The 16946-nt window shown below is 38.4% G+C and overlaps 1 protein-coding gene across 1 annotated transcript in view; it reads right to left on the bottom strand.

Annotated features, from left to right (window-relative positions):
• COL6A5 (collagen type VI alpha 5 chain) overlaps positions 1-15293 on the bottom strand; it is an 88262-nt gene extending 72969 nt beyond the window's left edge. Inside the window, exons 1-6 of the mRNA XM_043968228.1 lie at positions 15233-15293; positions 12860-13453; positions 8663-9271; positions 5829-6386; positions 3680-4234; positions 1165-1737 (exon numbers count right to left, since the gene is read on the bottom strand). Coding sequence (XP_043824163.1) covers positions 1165-1737; positions 3680-4234; positions 5829-6386; positions 8663-9271; positions 12860-13453; positions 15233-15293 — 2950 coding nt within the window. The remainder of the gene's footprint in view (positions 1-1164; positions 1738-3679; positions 4235-5828; positions 6387-8662; positions 9272-12859; positions 13454-15232) is intronic.
• Between the last annotated feature and the right edge of the window lie 1653 nt (positions 15294-16946).

The raw sequence follows: 16946 nt of genomic DNA, 5'->3' as shown, positions 1-16946 counted from the left end.
CCTGAGCCTCAGTTTCCTTATTTGTGAAATAGGGACAACAGCACCCACCTTGCCCAGTAATTGTGAGGATCAAATTTTAGGTTTTACAAGCCTAAAAGGCATTGTTTATATTATTTATTATTTTATTACTTTATTATTATGTTTTATTATTATTTATTCCCTTATTAGGAAGGGGCTGCTCATATGGCAATGCTCACCATTTAGTATGAAATGTGACCGTAACAATAGGAGGGAAATCCGATGTTCGCCCCCAAAGAGAAATGGGAAGGCATTTGATGTGCAGCTCTTCTAAGGAAATCGATTAGGGGGTGTAGAACTGGAAGAATTCTCAGAGATCATCTAGTCCAATCTCCTCATCTAAGTGATGGGTAAACTGAGACCCAAGAGAAGTGACTGCTTAAAGTCACACAGGTGGTAAGAAGAAGAGTCAAGATTTGAACCTAGGTCCTTTGGAAGACAAATTTAGGGCCCTTTTCACTAAAGTGGCAACCCAGAGGGACTGGTTAGTGAAGTGTGAGAGCACGCCACTGGCATCCATCTGAGCTTTACATAATTACATCAAGAGCCCAAATGCTTAAAGGTGAATTCAATTTCAATCAATGCAATTTTTAAAGACAATAAGCACCAACCATGTGTAATTTAGTCCCATTGGAAGCCACTAGAGATGGCAGGGCAAAAGCATGTGATAGTCCTTACCCTTGGGGTAGAGGAGTGTTTGTGGGAAGGAAGACCTGGTGAAAAGTTGATCTGTCTCCAACTACAAGCCTTCTCACCTGAGTTTGGTCTTCAACTGACCAACGATACCACAGATCATGAACTGAAATGTAACCAGCTAAGGACAGAGAGGGAGGCCAATGGAAACTCTCTGAAAAGAGACCCTACAAAATAAGAGGTACCTCTGAGACCCATGTGAGGAATGAAAGTCATTCTTCATTTGTAGACTCAGAGGATTAAGAATGGAAGGATCATAGAATCATAGATTTAGAACAGGAAGGAACCCTGAAGTCTTACATTGCAGCCCCTTATTTTACTGATTAGGAAACAGAGACCCAAAGAGCAACATTGAACCAAGATCACATGGCTGGCGTGGGTCAGTCTTGATGTCATTGTTTTACATTAGTTTCAGACAGATCTAGCATGTGACCTTTCAAAGTGGCAACTTACCATCAAGTGCGTTGTCACAAGCTTTTTTCTCAATGGGGAGGTAAATTTCTTCCAGTTTCTCAAAATTGTCTACCATGAAATAATTGTCTTTCGAGCCCGTGATGTCCAAGAGTTCTTTCTCAGAAGCTTGAGCTACACCCACTCCGTAGATAATGATGTTCTTATCTCTTAATGTCTTGGCTGTGGCCTCGAGATCTCTATTATCATGAGATTCCCCATCAGTAATCACAACCAGCATTTGCTTTACACCCCTCTTGATTCGACTGCCACGCTCCTCAGTAAATAGCTCATGGGATCTCTTCAGAGCCTTGGCTGTATAAGTGTTTCCTGTTCCAGGCAAGTAATTAAGGCCCTCAATGATGCCTTCCTTGGTCTGGTAGGTATCAAGGTAGAAGAGGATTTTGGGTTCATCTGAGTACCTGAGGGCTCCAAACTGAACACGGTCTCTGCCAACGTCTGCTTTGTTCACTAAGTGCATCGTGAAGTTTATCATGCTCTGATGTTGATGAGGTGCTATGCTCGAGGAATCATCCAGCACAAACACAATGTCTAGCACTTGGATCTGTTTACATTCTGCAAGAAGGAGAAAGGTTTCATCATAAAGACCATGCAGTTAACACATCTTATAGCATCTGCTGGGAAGAAGCAACTCTCATGATGGAAGACTTCACACAGCTGCCACTCTGTCCAACCCATACTAGAAAAAATATGAAATACTTCACAAATAGTCACTTAGCTATTGCTCAAAGATGTCCAGGAAAGGTGAATCCATGACCTCCCAAAGCAGTTAATTCCCCTTTGGGTCAATGCTACTCATTGGCAAGATTTTTCTGAGACCAAACCTAAAAGAATTCTTCATGACTTTCACCTACTGCTCCTACCTCTGTATCCTGAGGTCAAATTTTCAAAAATCTACTTCCACAGATTGACATCTTGAGTATTTGATAATAGCTGTCATGCCTACTATGGATCTTTCTTCATCCCCGAGTTCCTTCCATATGCCCTACGAATGCCTTTCCTTTGCCTTCCTCTGAACATCCCCTTCAGTTGTCTATTCACTATGCTTGGGCTATTTCCCAACTGATATTTGAGAAAAATCTAATTACTACAAAATGAAGGTTAACATTTGAAATAAGATATTTGACCCATTCACAACCAGAAGAAACATACATATCAGAGTAAGGAAGATATGGCTACATGGTCAAACTTGCCTCGAGTCTGAGATGTTAGATTTACAGAACTGTTGGCTCAATTCTGTGACACCCAAGATACACCATTACATCCTCCCTCTCTCTCAGAATTGGATGAGCCTAACGGGGTAAGTTAAAACCCACAATTGCCTTTAATTAGTATGTTGATTGATGTGTTCTTTGATTGATTTCTTTAGCATTAGTTGCTAATGAGCTTAACACTACATGTTTTATGAGTAACTACTTCCTGATGTTAGAATAAGAAAAACAAAATGGTTGAGACTATAGCTTGTTCTCTTCTGTGGACCCAACTAGAGGACAAATATAAAATCTTTAAAACTAGTAAGGGAAATCTGTGTTCAAGTCATGTACAGGAGAATACAAAGGTAGAAAGCAATGAGCAAATTTCAAGGTCGAGATACTGTCTTTCTATCTCCAACATCATACTATTCATAGATCTCTCTAAACATGTCTATATATTTCAATATTAGATCAATACTCTTATGACTCTTAGAAAAAGGGTGGGAAACTTCAAAGCCAGATTTTAGGTCAGTATGTCCCCCTCCCCATGCTTTATGAAACTTTATTGTTATTGAGTTGTTTTTCAGTTGTGCACAATTCTTCATGACCCCAGGTTTTGGTTTTTGGTGTGGTTTTTTTTGGCAAAGATACTGGAGTGATTTGCCATTTCATTCTACAACTAATTTTACAGATGAGGAACTGAGGCAAACAGGGTTAAGTGACGGGCCCAGGGTCACACAGCTAGTACGTGATGGGTCTTTCTGATTTCAAGCCCAGTACTCTATTCACTGTGCCACTTAGCTGCCCATAATTTTTTTAGTCATGTCTGATTTTGTGACTCCATTTAGGGTTTTATTGCAGAGATATTGGAGTGGTTTGCTATTTCCTTCTCCATCTCATTTTATAGATGAGGAAACTGAGGCAAAAAGGGTTAACTGACCAGCTAGTCAGTGTCTGAGGCTGAATTTGAATTCAGGACTTTGAGTATTCCTGACTCTAGATCCGGCGCTCTATCTACTATGCCACCTAGCTGTCCTTTATGATATTACTTGACCAAATTTGTAATTCCTAATACCCATGGCTACCAGAGCCTTGGTTAAAAACATATAGAGTGAAAAAAATAGAATTTTTCCAAAGACAGCTTTTAATTATGTCCAAGGACTGGTACAGAATTATGAATTCTAGCTTATGATTATCATGATTGTGATTTTTATTATTATTCCAAAAATCATTTAAGAAGTATTAACATCCCATGTTCTAGAAGACTACATTCAAGTCATTTTAGTGAAAATGGGACCACTTGCCATGGAGAGTGCATACATCAAAAACCAGCTTATCTTCAAGTAGGTTTTGGTTATCAAATTTCTCAACATAATAAACCAAGTTTGCATCCCCAGTGATATCCTCTAGCTGTGGTGATTTTGACTGGAAAATTGCAACCAAGAGGATAATGACTCCTTTATTCCGAAGTTCCAAAGCTGGTTCTTTAACTTGGTCATGCGCCTTCCCATCAGTGATGAGGATGAGAAACTTCTTGACACCAGAACGTCCTCCCTTAGAGGGCTCAAAGTGATCAGATGCAAATTTCAGTGCTTTTCCTGTATAGGTTTTACTTCCAATAGGCTTCATCCTGTTAATCGCATCAAAAATGTCACTTTTGGTCATATATTCAGTGAGCCCAAATTCTCTCTTGGTAACATTGCTGAACTGAATGACACCAACATGTCCTTGGTTAACGCCAACATGAGACTTCTCCACCAGATTTTTCATAAATGCTTTTATTTTACCGAAGGTAGCAGGTCCTATGCTTCCAGAACTGTCCACCAGAAACATGATATCTGCTTTTTTGTCTTTACAATCTGTAGGTTATTTAAAAAAAAAATAGCATTAATCCAGGTGAAAGTTTTCAAACTAAAAAGATAGCAAAAATAAATGTCATTAAAACATTAAATCATGTTATAAAAATCAACTTAAATTTATGATGCATTCTTTCCTTCAGGTCATGAAGGATTGCTCCTTAATGTACTAACTCATAAGTATTCCCGGGAGCAAAAAATATAATAGGCAGTTTGGGGATGAAGAAATCAAAGTTATGCTCTAAATCATTATTGATTAGAAAAATGCAAATTAAAATGACTTTGAGATATCACCTCATACCTATCGGATTGGCTAAAATGATGGAAGGGGAAAATGACAAATGTTTGAGGGGATATGGGAAAATTGGGGCACTCTTGGTAGAACTGTGAACTGATCCAACCATTTTGAAGAGCAATCTGGAATTATGCCCAAAGAGTTATAATATAAACTGTGTATACCCTTTGCCCCAGCAATATCACTATTAGATCTGTTTCCAAGGTGATCAGGGAAAAAGAAAAAGAACCTATGTGTTCTAAAATATTTATAGCACCTCTGTGGCAGCAAAGAACTGGAAATTGAGGGGATGCCCATCAATTGAGGAATGGCTAAACAAGTTGTGGTATATGGTTGTAATGGAATAACTACTGTGCTTAAATGATGAGCTGTTTGATTTTAGAAAAACATGTTAAGACTTGCAAGAAATAATGAAGAGTGAAATGAGCAGAACCAAAAGAGTGCTGTATACAGTAACAGCCATATTCTGTAAAAAATAACTGAACAACTAAGCTATTCTGAATATTACAAATATTCAGATCAATTGCAAGAGGGAAGATACTATCTACCTCCAGAGAAAGAACTGATAAATAGGAGTATGCATAGTATGTTTTTACATATATATGCATATATAATATGTATACACGCATGTATGTGAGGGAGAGGAGGAGAGGGGGGAGAGGGGGAGGGGGAGAGGGAGACAGAGGGTTAGGGAGAGAGAAGGAGAAGTAGTAATCTTCTCTAGTGCAGGCTGGGGAGAGAGGGATGGGGACAATTTGGAACTTAAAATGTAAAAAGAAAAATAGTTAAATTAAATTTTTAAAAAGTATTCTGGAGGGTGGTAAGGTGGGAGAAGAAAGAAACCTATCTTAGGGCCCTGAAAGAGTATATGCTGCATCCAAAATTAATCATTTACTCCCAAGAAGCATTTGATGAAATAGAAAAGTATCCTTCTATATCATCATTCCATAACATCTTTTTCTTGAGTTTTCCCGGGAAAATTCTTCAATCTATCTTGGAAATTCAAAGAATCACAGAATCTTGGAATTGGGAGGAAACCCAAAGAAGGTCTCATCCAACCTATGTCTGAACAAGAATTCTCTCTGTCACATTCCCAACAGGTAATCGTGTAGCCTTTGCTTGAAGACCTAAGAAGGGAGAGGTTACCATCTGGGCAGCCCATTCTACTTCCACTTATGGATCATTCTGATTGACATCAAGTCTGAATGTGCCATATGACCACATTCCTATCTCATCACTTGATCATCTATCATCGGGAAGCCATTTGTGAAGAAACGCATGGGATAAAGTGATTTCTCTTACCTCTTTCATGGCAGATGCTCCGAACAACTTCATCTTTTATGCTTTTTAAAGATTCAAAATTATATACAAATTTCACTCTGTCCTTTGACCCTGCTATGTCTTCCAGCTCATTTTTATTAGCTCCTTTGACGCCAATTGCATGAATGATGACGTCTTCCTCTCTTAACCTCTGGGCTGGTTCTGTTACTTTATCATCAGACTTCCCATCTGTCAAGACAAGGACATGACAGGGGGTGTTGCTGGGCTGCTGCTTCTTTGAGCCCTGTATCACTTGGAGCATGAAATCCAGGGCTGCTCCTGTCTTAGTTTTGTGTCCCATCTGTCGGATATTGAGAATGGCTTTGCCTAAGTCCACCTTGTTAGAGTACGCGCCAATGCTGAACTCCTCTTGACTTTTGGTTGAATACTGCACTGCTCCGAACCGGACCTTCTCTGGGGCAACAATAAACATTCGTGTCACCTCTATCATAAAATTCTTGATCTCTCGAAAGTAATTTTTAATGCTTCCTGAGCCATCAATGAGAAAATAGATATCGGCCTTTTCTGTTTCAATGCAGCCTGCGAGGAAAAAAAAACGTTTATGAACTTTTCATATTAGTATACTCAGAAAGAGCATCTGTGGAAAAACATTAAGGCTTTGAAAATTTTAAAGAAAAACTTCTTTGGCCATCTTTCTGGATCCTTTACATGATATCACATAGACATGGTAAAGGGGATCATTTGAATCTTGGAGGCCGTCTGTCACCCTAAAATTCTATGACTAAGAAGGATTGTATTTAGGAGATATTTACAGGTATAAATAGTCAGGTGTCCAAATGGGAAATTAAGTTTTAAAAAAACAATCAATTAAACATTTATTAAAACAACTACTATGTGCCAGGTACTGTGTAAAGTGCTAGGGATTCAAAGGCAAAATTAACTAGTGCCTGCCCTCAAGGAGTTTATATTCAGTCTGGGGACACAACCCATACACAAATAAGTATGTATAAGATATATTTAAAATAAATATAGAGCATATTTTTGAATTTTATTACATTTCATTTTAGAAAATAATAATGAAATGAAAAGGAACCTCACAGAGGCCATGTCCAGTTAAAGAAAAAACACTGGTGACAAATTGTTTCAACTTTTTCATAATTTATGACTGTGGAAACTCCTAATTATTCAATTCAAGTGAGTATATAGAAAAGGATTTTTCCTTTAAAAGTCTGGAACATAAAGCATTTGAATAGGAAGAGGCTATTTGATGGTCAAACAATCCATTTAAAGGGAGTGGTCAGCTGGTTTTGAGAAGGCTTAGAAGAGGACAATGGAAATAACAGGAGCAGAGAAATCCCACCAAATTGCTTCAAACAGAACTCAATACCAGTCTCCCTGCTTTATTTTGAATACTCTTCCTAACTGGGCAAGTTATATACTAAACATTGATATGTTCTGGGGTCTTTTAATCATTAAGTGATTAAGAACTGATGGTTAAACATGAATCCCACCAATTATACTTGTTCATTAATAATTTTCAATTAAATTCAATGCATAAAAAGAGGAGTTCTCAGCTTTGGGGGGGGGTGTTGTGCTCATTTGACAGTTTGGTAAAACCTATGGATCCCTTCTCAAAATAATATTCTTAAATGCATAAAAGAAAATACATAGGATTTCAAAGGAAAATGTTATATTTAAATATGATTATCCAATTTTTAAAAGTTCGTAGACCCTCCCCAGGTTAAGAACCATTTACATTTATATTTGTACACTTTACAAGACTATAAATTGCAGAAAAGGTGGATCTTCATTGATAGATTGAATTTCCTCACCTAAGAATTCATTTTGCTAGTGAAATCATAGATCCAGTCCCTATCCATTAATGTGCCCAATTTTTAAATAATAATGTTTCTGTGAAAATCTCAGAATGGATATCTCTTTTCAAATGTTGTCACTGATAATTCTTTAAAGGTTTATTCCCAACAATAGAATTATTCCATCAAGGGGTATGACAATTTCCCCCTACACTGCTGGATTGCTTATTATTATACACTGATGGATTGCTTTTGTTTTTTTCTTAAATGGAATTTTATTGTTATCATTTGTTTTTCTATCATGGAGATTTCCTGTCCCCCATCTCCTTTCTCTTTCCAATTTACCCTTCCAGAGAGTTATCTCTTATAACAAAAAAACAGATTGCTTTTCAGAAAGATTATAAAAATGGATATCATATTGTTTGCCTTCTCAATGGGTAGGAGAGGAATTAGAGGAGAATTTGGAACTCAAAATTTTAAAAACCCAATGCTAAAAAAAATTAAAACATGGCAATTATTTTTAAAATCATATAAATTTGTAATTCTACTAACAATGAATGTCTCTGTTCCTCAACAACCTTGCCAACATTGTTTCCTTATATTTAATCATCTTTGCCAATTTTATGGGAGTGAGATGGTGTCTCAACGTTGCTTTTATTTGCATGTCTCTCTAAGCTTAAATAGTTTAAAGCTCCCTGAAGACTTTTGGGATGCCCTGTATGAATAGACACATTTTAAAAAAGGAAACAAGATTAATAATCACTCCATGGTGGAGAGTGCAAAAAAAAAAAGAGAGAGTGGCAAATTAAAGTCACAAATTAAATAAAGTTTTATTAGCTTAAAACTACACTGAGATTGTTGAAACATTCTGTATTCTTTGACCATTGATTGTCCATTGTGGATTGGGAGGTGCAGTAGCATTGTGAACAATCTACTTTAATAACAATTCACCAAAGCTAAATACCTATGCATTTTCACCTGGGGCAACTAGAATCAGAACTGAGGCAGAATAAAATTGAAAATGGGGAGCTGAAGACATACCCGTCCTGTATCGTTCAGTCTGTTCATGTTGGATAGACATCCTGTATTGTATTTCATACTGAAGTTTTTTTAGAAAAGTCACACTATAAGGTTCCAGGTCTGCATAGCTCTTCTGGCTGGAAATATAATGGTCTGGAGGGTAAGACGTTATCTCTTCCAACTGGGTGACATTAGAGCCTTCCATGCCTATGGCAAAGATGGAGACATCCTGCAGCAGCAGGTTCTCGGCCTCTTCGCCCACCTCATCTTCTGATGATCTATGGGTGAGCAGGACGGCTATCTGCCGCACACCCTGGGCCTTCCTGCTGTGGCTAAAGACTTCTTCTCTGGCCTTCTTCAAGGCTTCCCCAACGTAAGCCTTCCCATCCCTCAGAGAGAGGCTCCCTATGGCCTGTACAACCTCGGCGTGGCTCGTGTTGGCTTCCAGAGACATCACCACCTCCGCCCTGTTGCTGAATTTCACTATGCCTATTCTGGTACAACCCGCCCTCACATCCATGGAGGCTGTGATGTTCTCCAGGAACCTCTGAAGATTTTCTAAGTTTCTTCTGACCCCCAGGGATTCATCCAAGAGGAAGACAATGTCAGCCATGGAATCTCTTTCACATACTGTGAAGGTAAAGGAAGAAACCAAAGGTTATAATATAGCCTGCTTATCTCCTTGTGTGAAGGCAGCATTCAGTCATTACGAAAGTAAAGACATTAGTTATTCGTTTGGTATTTGGAGTCCAAAAGGCCTGGGTTCAAATCCTGCCTCTGGCACTTAGTAGCTCTGTGACCTTGGGTGACTCGCTTTCTTTTGCCTCAAACGACTCTCTGAGATTATAAAAGATAGACGAGTTGTAAACAGCAGCATCAATTCTCCTAACACAAATCACGCATTTCTGATGGATTGTTGATCTCGCAGGATTATTGTCAGGCCAAAATGAAAGAATACATATAAAGCCCTTTGGAAACCTTAAAGTGGGATAGAAACATGAGGTATCATCATGGTAGCTAATCCCAATTTTATAGATGAGAACAGTAAACAAAGAGATATGACTTGCCCGAGGTCACATAGCTACTAAATGTATCTGAGGCAAGATTTGAACTTAGGTCTTCCTGATTCCGAGTCTAGCACTCCAACATTTGTGCCGAGAAAAGTACTAATTACTATTGGGGAAGTACTTTCTAAGTATGTTGTCTGTGCTATCTTTTGTCAGCAAGATTAAAAAAAACAAAAAAACACAAAACCTAAACTGGAGTTTTTTCATAGGATCATAGATTTGGATCTTGAAAGGGAACTTAAAGGTCATCCTGTCCAACCAACTCCCTTATTTTACAAATGGAAAAGCTCAGGCTAAGAGTTAAAAGACTTGCTGACAGTCACATGGTAAAACACTAAGGCAGGATTAGAACCCAATACTGACTTCAAATCCGATACTCATTTCACTGCAGAAGAAAGGATCAAGATTAAAAAGCAAAATAACACAATTACAGCAGTTCCAACCCAAAATGTAATTCTGCCAGATGATGGACCCTTCTGTCAAAAGGTATTGCAAACGAATTTGCACTCTAAACTGCCGTTTCCCTTTGCTACTACATTATCTCTGCAGGGCAAGGAGATGAAATGGATTAACAGTAAAGATATAGGTACCCATGTCTTTAGAGGGACTGCTAGGTGGTGCCATGGTGCACAGAAAGCTGGACCTGGAGTCAGGAAGACCCGAGTTCAAATATGACCTCAGACACTTGCTAGTTGGGTCACCCTGGGCAAGGCCTTTCACCTTCACCTGCTTCTGTTTCTTCAACCATAAAATGGGGATAATAATAGCCCCTACCTCCCAGGGTTGTTGTGAGGATCAATCAAGATAGTCTTTGTAAAGCACTTGGCAAAGTGCCTGGCACACAGCAGTGTGCAACATAAATAGGTTTTCTTCCTAGAGACGCCATTTCTTCGAGAAGTTTAACTTATTCAAAACAACTATCACGACAAGGGACAAAGAAACAAATATTTGCTCTCCTTGCCAAGCAGACACAAGAACATGACAGGCAGGGGCACAATACTTTAAAATGCAAATTCATTTGCAAAACCTTCTAACAGATACAGAAAATGACCATCAGCATCACCTCACAAAACAGCGAAAAAAAGCTGAGGAGAAAATGAAAAGAAATTTGTAGAGGATACTGGAGCAAGTCAACAAATGTGGATCCACTTCGTTTGGATTCCACAGTCTCAGTGGCTTGCTGGTAATGATAATGAACTGAAATTAGGAGTTACAGTTGAGCCTGACCTGACACTCACTCACTCTCTCTCTGTGTATGTATATGTATGCACACATTTTATTTATATAAATGTTTATATATTTATGTTCATATATTATATATCATATAAATAATAGTTGTGTGTTTAAGTATATTTTATATATTTATATTTATTTATACATATACTTGTATGTATAAGAAATCCATATTGGAAGCAACATAATTTTAAAGGAACCAGTGGTTTACTCTTCAATATATTTCAGAGGTGAAGATTTTAAAAGAATGGAAAAAATTATGGTTTTTATTATTATCCAGAAAGGGGATCAGGAAGAAATCAGCAACTGCCTAAATCTGCCAACTTCCTCATCTCTATAAAATCTGATTGTTCACAATCTCTGCACCCAGTGAGTGTATCCTTGATGAAAATATGAGATGAGAATAAGCTGGCCTCTGAAGATGATTTTTTGACCATGAACAACATCTTCAAAACACAGAATTAACAGAGAGATGTAGATAATATCATATCCATTTGTGTCTATTATTTGTAGATTTCTTTGTAAAGCATATGATCTGCTGGAGCAAAATGTGGCCTTAAAATTTTTCCTCCAATAAGGTATCTTTCACACATTAAGATCATACAAGGTTTTGTTACAGATATGATCAAATTCCTTTTGCAGCTCATTTTACAGATGAGGAAACTGAGGCAAAGAGGGTTAATTGACTTGTCCAGGCTCACACAGCTAGTAAGTGTCTGAGGGCAGATTTGAACTCAGGTCTTCCCGACTCCAGGCCAGGTGCTCTATCCACTGTTGCACCACCTAGATGCTCTTGTGATCATGGGGGTAACTTTGTTGGAAAAATCACTGAATTTCAAGATAAAGAGAAGAATCAGAGAACTGTACTTACTTATCCAATATTAAGGAAGTTGGATAATCATTTGTGTATGTGTGTTATAGTAAGGAAGTATTGCTTAAACTAGGTGATGGCTAAAATTCCTGCCAAATCTAAAATTCTATGATAATAAATCTTACTTAAATTATAGCATCCATTTTGTAGAACTCAATGCAATTAGCAGAACACCATCTGCAAACTGTCTACAAAATAATAAGGGCTTCTCAATGAAATTCACTCAAAGCCATTCAAAAGAGACTGTCCTAGTCATTCACATGGGACAAACAAACTGGATGAATAATAAATCTTACTTAAATTATAGCATCCATTTGGATTGAAAGGCCATTGAATCAGTTCAACACTATACAGATCTTAAAACAGTTGCAATATTTAGAAAGTGAACTCTGACTGGAGAAAAAGAAGAGATAGAGATAGTGCACAGATTGGGATTATTGAAAACACTGCCCAAGTATCAGAACATGATCTATCTCAAAAGTTCATCCTCTTAATACCATTTTTTTCCTCTAAGAAATGCTAGATGGCTGTGAACCTTGTGACAACACTATCCTAGAAAAACCATAATTTCAAGTGACCCAAAGAGCAATAGACCAGGCTTCAGAATATAGTCAATAAAATGGTGTGTATAAGTGGATCAAAGATGGGTAGGACCAGAAAAGGGCTGATCATACAACTAGAGCAAGGGACAAAAGATGGGAAGTTCAAATACTTCACTATATCCATGAAATATGGAAAGAATCTTAGGATGCATGTGGAGGATTTAGATAGCAATCATACTGATTTTTTAAAAAGGTGAATGGGCTGTGATTTACACAGATGGAAGGAATGCCTGAGTAATAAAATCAAGGACCTATTACATATTGATCTATCAACCAACAAGAATTATTGGATACCTACTGTATTTTTAGGATGCCCAATGCCATAAGGGATGCAGAAACATGATCCCAATATGTTTTATTTATGCAGCTTTCAAAATGTTTAAATGAACTCTGGTTTCTCCATGGAATTAGATATCTCCCATATAACTTTCATCAATTTACTCACCCATTTCATCAACATCTTCTATTTTTTCCTTGTGTTTTATTGTCTCCTTAATGATCCTAGTCATGTTTTCTGAAAACACATCCACATTTCTGACTGTCCTGAGATTATAGTGATACTGAGAAGTGGCCATGGCTTTTAGGTCTTCTTCGGAAGCATCCTGTGTCCCCAAAGCAATGATTCTCACCCCATCTCTTCGCAAAGCTTCTGCAGGTCCTACCACGTCATCCTCAGATTTGGCTGAAGCCAAGACAACTAAAATTTGGGGAAACAGTTTCTTGTCTCTTCCATTAGCTGGCCCTGAGAAGTAGGTCTTGTGGATTCTCTCGAGAGCATTGCCTATTCGCAGGGATCCACCAATGTAATCAAAGTTCTTCTTGAGGTGGTTTACCATGGCACTCTTGGTCATGAAGGTGCTCGGCAGGAATTCCTGGTATAGATCATCACTGTACTGGGCAAGGGCAATCCGGAACTTGTTGGCTCCGATGGGCAGACTGTTGATTATCTTGGTTATGAAGGTTTTCACAGAGAGGAAGGATTTACTCCCCAGGTGATCAGAACTATCCACCAGGAATACAACATCAGCAAACTCAGGGCCTACAAGCCCCAAATCAGAAAGAAAGAAGAAAAGAAAGTTATTATTGGACCTGGATCCTATAGAGCAATCTAACACTTACACGAGAAGCATATTGTCATTTTGGATACAGACCCTAAATACAAGAGAAGCATCACTCTGGGGTGGTAAAATGCTAAAAAAACGACCTTTGATATTTTTTTCTAATATTTCAAATTGGAATTTAGTAAAAAGAGTGGAGAGCTGGGGTACCCTCAAATGGGATAATGGTTAAACAAATTATAATATATGAATGTGATGGAATATAATTATGCTATAAGAAATGATGAAGGGCATGATTTGAGAAAAATCTGGAAAACTTGTATGAACTGATGCAGAGTGAAGTGAGATGAATTAGAGGAACAATTTATAACATTAACATTGTGAAAATGAATCAATTTTGAAAGACTTGGGAACCATGACTAATGCAACGATTAATCATGTGTCAAAAGGACTGATGATAAAGAATGCTGTCCACCTCCCATCAAAGAGAAGATGGACTAATATAAGTAAGACACCCATTTTTGGACATGACCAATATGGACATTTATTTTGTTCAACTGTACATACTTGTTAAAAGGTTTTGGTTTTGTTCATTTCCCTTCTTGGTGGGTGGGGTAGGGGGAAGATGATAGAGTAAAGAGAGGTAGAAGGGGGAAAAAACATGATTGAAAAAAAATTAATTAACAGAAGAGGAGTGGGGTGGGAGAATGCTTGGTTTTTTTCCCTTAACCCTATGGCAGTGACTCTCAGAATCTGATGTAGTGTTGACATTAGGCAATTTCCAGAGGGAAAGAAAATCTTTGCTCAGTGGCTGAACTTTGGAAGTGGGTTAGGGTGAACAACACTGTTCTGCCACCCTATGGAAATCTTCCCAGGGGCTTGGCATCTTGACAGTTTGCAGACTGTCTTGTCTGTGTATATGTTGGAGGTGAGTGGGGCAGGGTTGTGTGTGGTATTGTTTCACTCTAGAGAAGAGTCAAATTGATCATGCTGAGGCATAAGCCAAATATACTAGAGCCAGGAGTAGAAAGGGTGACTTCCCCGTCTCCCTGACCCCAAGGTAGCTATTCTCTGCTTGCTGCTGTTACCTCTTATCACCTTCCAGGTGGTTGCTCATTAGAATACATTGTAATATTATTATGTAATATTGTGTAAAATTAGTATGTATTATAAGAATATTAGGGTATAATGTAAGATTTGAAGGTTGGGGTGTTGGCTTATGGAAGAGGTTTTGAAACATCTCTACCATGACCATTTTTAAAGGAAGGTCAGAAAGGAAGCATTCATTTTGAAAAATGTGGGAAGGACAGCTGAGTCAGGCACACTGGGGAAGAGAGGGAAAAGTTATTCACTTTTCCTCCCCTACTTGTTAAATTTCAGATGCAATCTAACCTGCTCATTTGTGCATACATAATAATGGCTGACCAGGCTTTGGGAGGCAACTTAATTTCTGCACTTAAACTATAGACTGAAAGACACAGTCTTTTGGGATTTCACACAAATCATGAATTTTAGCCACATCTTTGCTATCTTCAAATGTTTAGGTGTTTTGGTAGTGCTGCTGCATACTTACAAAGTGCTGGCTATGCTTTTATTTTCTTTTTTAGCAGACAATGACTTTATTTGATTGTCAGGGGTCTCTTTCAGTCTTACTTTTCAGTCCATCCCCAGCCCTTCCTTCACCTCTGAAAATGCCTTATTATCCATCCAGTAGTGACCCATGACAAACATACATTAATAGAAACCAAACAGACAAATACCAGGGCTCTGATCAGCTGATGTTCCAATCCAGGTGATTAAGGTCAATGAAATTAGCAGCATCTTCATCTTGTAGAATGTTTTTGAGCTTGGACTCTAGGGAGAAAACAAACTTACTTATAAGAGATAAAAATCAGCTTACTACATTCAGGAGTATTGGGCAAAACTGTGTTTTGAACAATGTATGTCTAGAAAAATGCATCAAGTTGTCACAGGACTCAGCAATGGACCAATGGAATATGTAATAAAGAAGAGATATAGGCATATTTGTAACAAAGGTGGTGGTGAGGACTTTGTCCCAAGTAGGGCATCAAAGCTTATGGGATGAAAACATGTTAAACAAAGAATGTGCAAATTTACAATTGTGACATTTACATTACCAGAGATCTCCTCATCATGATGTTTAACTCAACACCTTCCCAACTCCCTCAGCCTCCCCTCTCCTCTGATTGGAGGGTGGAGCACTCAACATCTCCCAAAGCTTTCCTTTATAGAGGGCTCGAGCTGCTCTCTCCAGCTCACTCTTCACTGGCGTCCTCCCCAACACCCTCTCCATCCTCCTTTTGTGTATCTTCGTCCTCTAAGTTCCCCTAAAATTCTAAGTTCCTTGATGACCGGGTCTGTCTTTCTTTTTCTAATTTGTATTCACAGTATTGGCATTTAATATTTGCTGGATTGAACTGACAGCATTTTCATTCCTTCAGCATCTCAGAAAGTAGTTAGCAGGAATAATTAGTTAAATCAGGAAAGTTCCAGAGAGCGCTCTAAATACCTTCATAGCTACAAACCTCTCCCTGCTCTGGTCTTGTTCTGTTCTTCCCTGGGAGGTGGACTCCCCAAGAAGGGCCTTTTAATTTCCATGGATTTTCACTATGGGGGCTGGTGACCCGGGGTCACCTCCAAAGGATGCTGTAGTGGAGCTTCCCAGGAGGGAGACTAGAGTTAGAATCTCCTCTCCCCCTAAAAAAGTATTTATTTCAGAATATACTTAGTTCTGCTTCCCCAGGTTGTAAAATTGCTAGTTAGGGTTCTGCAGACTGACCCTAGCCTCAAGAATTTTCCATGTGAATTCTGTGTTTCTTATCCTAATTATAGCTCTAACAATGACAGCTGCCTGTGGTTTCAACATTACTAAGCAAGGACCCATCAGCAGTTAGCCAAGAGTTCTTTCTATACTGAAAATATTGCAAAAAGGTTCATTAATTTGTGGCCACATTCTCTTTTAAACTGCATGCAGCTGTTTGTAATTGAATTTTAGATAAACAGAAAATGGAAGCTCTCTGGATCAAGTATCAAAGAATTTGTATTTAAATGTGCTCTTCCCCTTATTATTTGTAAGACCCCAGGGGAAGTCATTTTAACCTCTCTGGGTCTCAGTTTCTTCATCTATTAAGTGGGTTTCCCTCTGTCCCTGCTATTTTCTGTGAGAATATGATCTCCCTCTATTTCTTCCCCTGCCTCCCATAAAGGTCAGCCTTGCTGTAATGAGGATGGGGAAATCCCAGGTCTTAGAGGGTAAGAGTGACCAATTTCCTTTTTATATTCTCCTGACAGCTCTACACAGCATCTTGTAAACTGGGTGTTAAATAAATATTTGCTGACTTGACTTGAACAGCTAGGAAGGAGTCCAGTGAGTCTTTTTCAGTTAAGCCTCTGAAACCTGCCCTTCTTAAGGAAAAGCGCAGCTTCATCAGAAAATCCTGAGAATTCCTGCAA

The sequence above is a fragment of the Dromiciops gliroides genome, chromosome 5 (assembly GCF_019393635.1).
Source record: "Dromiciops gliroides isolate mDroGli1 chromosome 5, mDroGli1.pri, whole genome shotgun sequence".
Classification (NCBI taxonomy): Eukaryota; Metazoa; Chordata; class Mammalia; order Microbiotheria; family Microbiotheriidae; genus Dromiciops; species Dromiciops gliroides.
Note: the sequence above shows the minus strand (reverse complement) of the source record. Positions and strands in the feature narration are given on the sequence as shown.